The sequence below is a fragment of the Arachis duranensis genome, chromosome 2 (assembly GCF_000817695.3).
Source record: "Arachis duranensis cultivar V14167 chromosome 2, aradu.V14167.gnm2.J7QH, whole genome shotgun sequence".
In the NCBI taxonomy this organism is placed as follows: domain Eukaryota; kingdom Viridiplantae; phylum Streptophyta; class Magnoliopsida; order Fabales; family Fabaceae; genus Arachis; species Arachis duranensis.
This window is the reverse complement of record NC_029773.3, coordinates 74,402,066-74,405,836: the sequence shown is the minus strand read 5'-3', so window position 1 is coordinate 74,405,836 and position 3,771 is coordinate 74,402,066. Positions and strand designations below refer to the sequence as shown.

The 3,771-nt window shown below is 41.5% G+C and overlaps 1 protein-coding gene across 1 annotated transcript; it reads left to right on the top strand.

The window, feature by feature from the left end:
• The first annotated feature begins 1,491 nt into the window (after positions 1–1,491).
• On the top strand, positions 1,492–3,009 carry LOC110278229 (uncharacterized). Its single transcript, XM_021136468.1, has 2 exons — positions 1,492–2,475; positions 2,596–3,009. The coding sequence occupies exons 1-2, from the start codon at positions 1,492–1,494 to the stop codon at positions 3,007–3,009; spliced, it is 1,398 nt and encodes a 465-aa protein (XP_020992127.1).
• The last annotated feature ends 762 nt before the right edge of the window (positions 3,010–3,771 follow it).

Genomic DNA, 3,771 nt, shown 5'->3' with positions numbered 1-3,771 from the left:
TCCAGAAAAAGTCTCTACACATGAAAGCTTCAATGCTCAGCCCAAGCACACACTAAGTGGACCCAGAAGTGGATTTTTACGACATTTACTCATTTCTGTATACCCTAGGTTACTAGTTTACTATTAATAGGATCTTTTGACATTGTATCTCATTCAATGATTGAATGACTGTGACGAGCTTCAAACTCCTGAGGGCGGGGCGTTAGTGACAGATGCAAAAGAATCACTGGATTCTATTCCAGCCTGATTGAGAACCGACAGATGGATAGCCGTGCCGTGACAGGGTGCGTTGAACATTTCCACTGAGAGGATGGGAGGTAGCCACTGACAACGGTGAAACCCTTGCATACAGCTTGCCATGGAAGGAGCCTTGCGTGTTTGAAGAAGAAGACAGTAGGAAAGCAGAGATTCAGAAGATGGAGCATCTCCAAAACCTCAACCTGTTTTCCATTACTGCAAAACAAGTACTTATTTCATGTTCTTTTGCTTTTTACAATCAACCCTGATAATTATTGATATCCTGACTAAGATTTACAAGATAACCATAGCTTGCTTCAAGCCGACAATCTCCGTGGGATCGACCCTTACTCACGTAAGGTATTACTTGGACGACCCAGTGCACTTGCTGGTTAGTTGTGCGGAATTGCAAAAGTGTGATTGCAATTTCGTGCACCACTGTTCCATCACAAATTTATTTGGATAATTGGATTTGGTCATGCTCTTATATTGTAAGATCAATAATTGCAACTAGATTCGAAGCAAATTCATAGACAAACTTTCTGAGCTCGAATATAAGGCATAATATATCTACAATTTTAAGATGTTATCCTCTATCTGTTATAATTCTTAGTTTAGCTTTTTTTAAATTGTCTTTTAATTCTAACTTTCAATCCTGTTATGTCTTCCATTTTTAAGATATTTTGAAGATTCTATTCACTATACGCTGTGATTTTTTAGTTATATTTATTGACTTATTTTTTTAAAATTTAATGGTTAGTCTTGTTTTCTTTTTCAATTTTTAAGGAAGCTTTTCTTTGTCTTTTTAATTTTTGGACTTGGAACCAGCAATTCTCTCTACCAGTATTCTTTTAAGAAAGCACAGAATTTTGCAATGAGTGAGCCTCCTTCCTAATACCTTTCGTGTGCTTCATGTTATCCGGGATGCAAGTAACTTTGTTTCTGTTTCCTTTTTGAGTTATCCCGTCGCTCCCTACATGGTTTTGCTTGTAATATATTGTCGAGTTTATTACGTATGGTACTCTCCCATATCATAATTGTGATAGACTATTATTGGTTCTCCTAACACACACCCCATTTTTTAAATTTTTTTAGTTCCATGTCTTTTTTTATTAATTATCTATTTGTATGTGCTATTTCATTTATTTAGACATTGATAAGAGGTGGATTACAAAGCAATGAGGTAGTGTAGAATATAGGGATGGACTGAATAGATTCCTTGACTTCGCATTTGCCAATGCATCATCCGATGGGATGATACATTGTCCATGTCCTTTGTGTGGGTTCCAGTTTTTCCAAACTAGAGAAGCTGAATATGATCATCTTCTGATGAAACTATTTCCCCCTAACTATACCTTTTCGTTACATCACGGTGAGAGGATCGTAGATGAGAGACCCAGCGGTAGGGAAGAACTAGATCCCACTATAAATTCAGGAGATCAAATGCGTGACATGATCCATGACGCATTCAATTTGCCAGGACTGCAGAGTAAGGATGACAATTCCATGGATGGGCATGCTGGAGGCGTTTCGGATGAGTTACCGTACTTATCTGATGAACCTAGTCACGAGGCTCGTGCCTTTCAAGACTTGCTTAAGGACGGCGAGCGGGAATTATATCCGGGATGTTCAAGATTCTTGAAGTTGTCTTTCCTGGTGAAGCTGTACCATATAAAGTGCATGTGCGGAGTGAGCAACAAGGATTTCGAATTGATTCTAGAGCTATTGGAGGATGCCTTTGAGCATGCACAGATTCCGAAGACCTTGCGCGATGCCAAGAGGATCATAAGGAAGCTGGGTATTGAGTACAAGAAGATAGATGCATGTCCGAATGACTGCATACTATACCAGGGTTCTGACCACGACCTGTCTAGATGCAAACGGTGTGGAGCATCCAGGTGGAAGCAGAAGACCAGGAAGAATTCTGTAGTAAGGATTAACGCCGTTGTCAAGAAGAATGGTAAACCTCAGGCGGCGAAAGTTCTTCGTTATTTTCCTTTGATTCCACGGTTGCAGCGGTTATTCATGTCCAGCAAGACAGCTGTGGACATGTTGTGGCACAAGAGAGGCACCAACTATGACAGTTTCTTGAGGCATCCCAGAGATGGAGAGGGTTGGAAAGTATCTGACATGAGTTATACTAACTTTTCTGGCGATCCGCGCAGTGTTCGCTTAGCCTTGGCCAGTGATAGCTTCAATCCTTATGGAAACCTCATTTCAAAGTACTCAATATGGCCAGTAATTCTTATTCCATACAACTTGCCCCCATGGATTTGCATGAAACAAACCAACTTTATACTCTCTATGATTATTCCTGTTTCTAAAATGCCTGACAATGACATAGATGTATACCTATAGCCCCTGATCGATGAGTTGAAGCAGTTGTGGGCCGGTGTTGATACCTACGACGCTAGTGAGAATAAAACATTCAAGATGCGTGCTGTGTTGATGTGTACTATCAGCGATTTTCCTGGCTTAGGCAATTTATCTGGTTGGAATACGTACGGCGGGAGAGCCTGCCCCACGTGTAACTTGGACGCCGAGACTATGCAACTCACCTTCAGTCAGAAATGGTGTTATATCGGTCATCAGTGCTTCTTGAATCACGATCACAGATATAGACAAGACCGGATTAGATTTGATGGTAAAATAGAGGATAGATCTCCACCTACCAAATTGACTGGCAGGGATGTCCTGAGACAACTAGAGGGTGTGCCCGTCTCACAGGGCAAGGTGCAAGTGGTGGGCGGTAAAAGAAGACGTTGCCAGTAGACCATGGTGCAAGACGAGTCACCCTGGAAGAAGAGGAGTGTATTCTTTAATCTGCCATACTGGGAGAACAATGAATTACGTCACAACCTTGACGTCATGCACATAAAGAAGAATGTGTGCGATAACATTGTATTCACCATGTTGAACGAGAGCGGTAAATCCAAAGACCACCTGAAAGCTCGTAAAGATCTCCAGTTGATGGGAATCAGGCATGATATGTGGCCACTTGAAGGTGGAAAGTATCCCACTGCAGTCTTTACCATGTCGAACTCACAGAAGGATGTCTTTCTTAGGACTATCAAGAATGTGGTCTTTCCAGATGGGTACTCTAGCAACATCTCTCGCTGTGTTGACTTAAAACAGCGCAAGTTATTGGTTTGAAGAGTCATGACTTCCATGTTCTAATGGAACATCTATTGCCAATTGCATCAAAACATGTATTGCCTACCCCAGTGTCCGCCATCTTGGCTGATTTATCAGCCTTTTTCCAACTAATATGCAGTAAATCCATAGAACCTCAACAACTTCCTCTCCTTCAAGATCGTGTGGTCCATACTCTGTGCCACATGGAGATGATATTTTCACCTTCCTTCTTCACAGTCATGGTTCATCTAACGGTGCATTTGGTCGAGGAGGTATGTCTCGGTGGCCTAGTGCACTGCCGGTGGATGTACCCAATCGAGAGGTAAAGATCTACTTAAGCTTTCTCGGCCTATTTTATTAGGATAACTGTCACCTAGTAATTTATATGTTACATTCTCG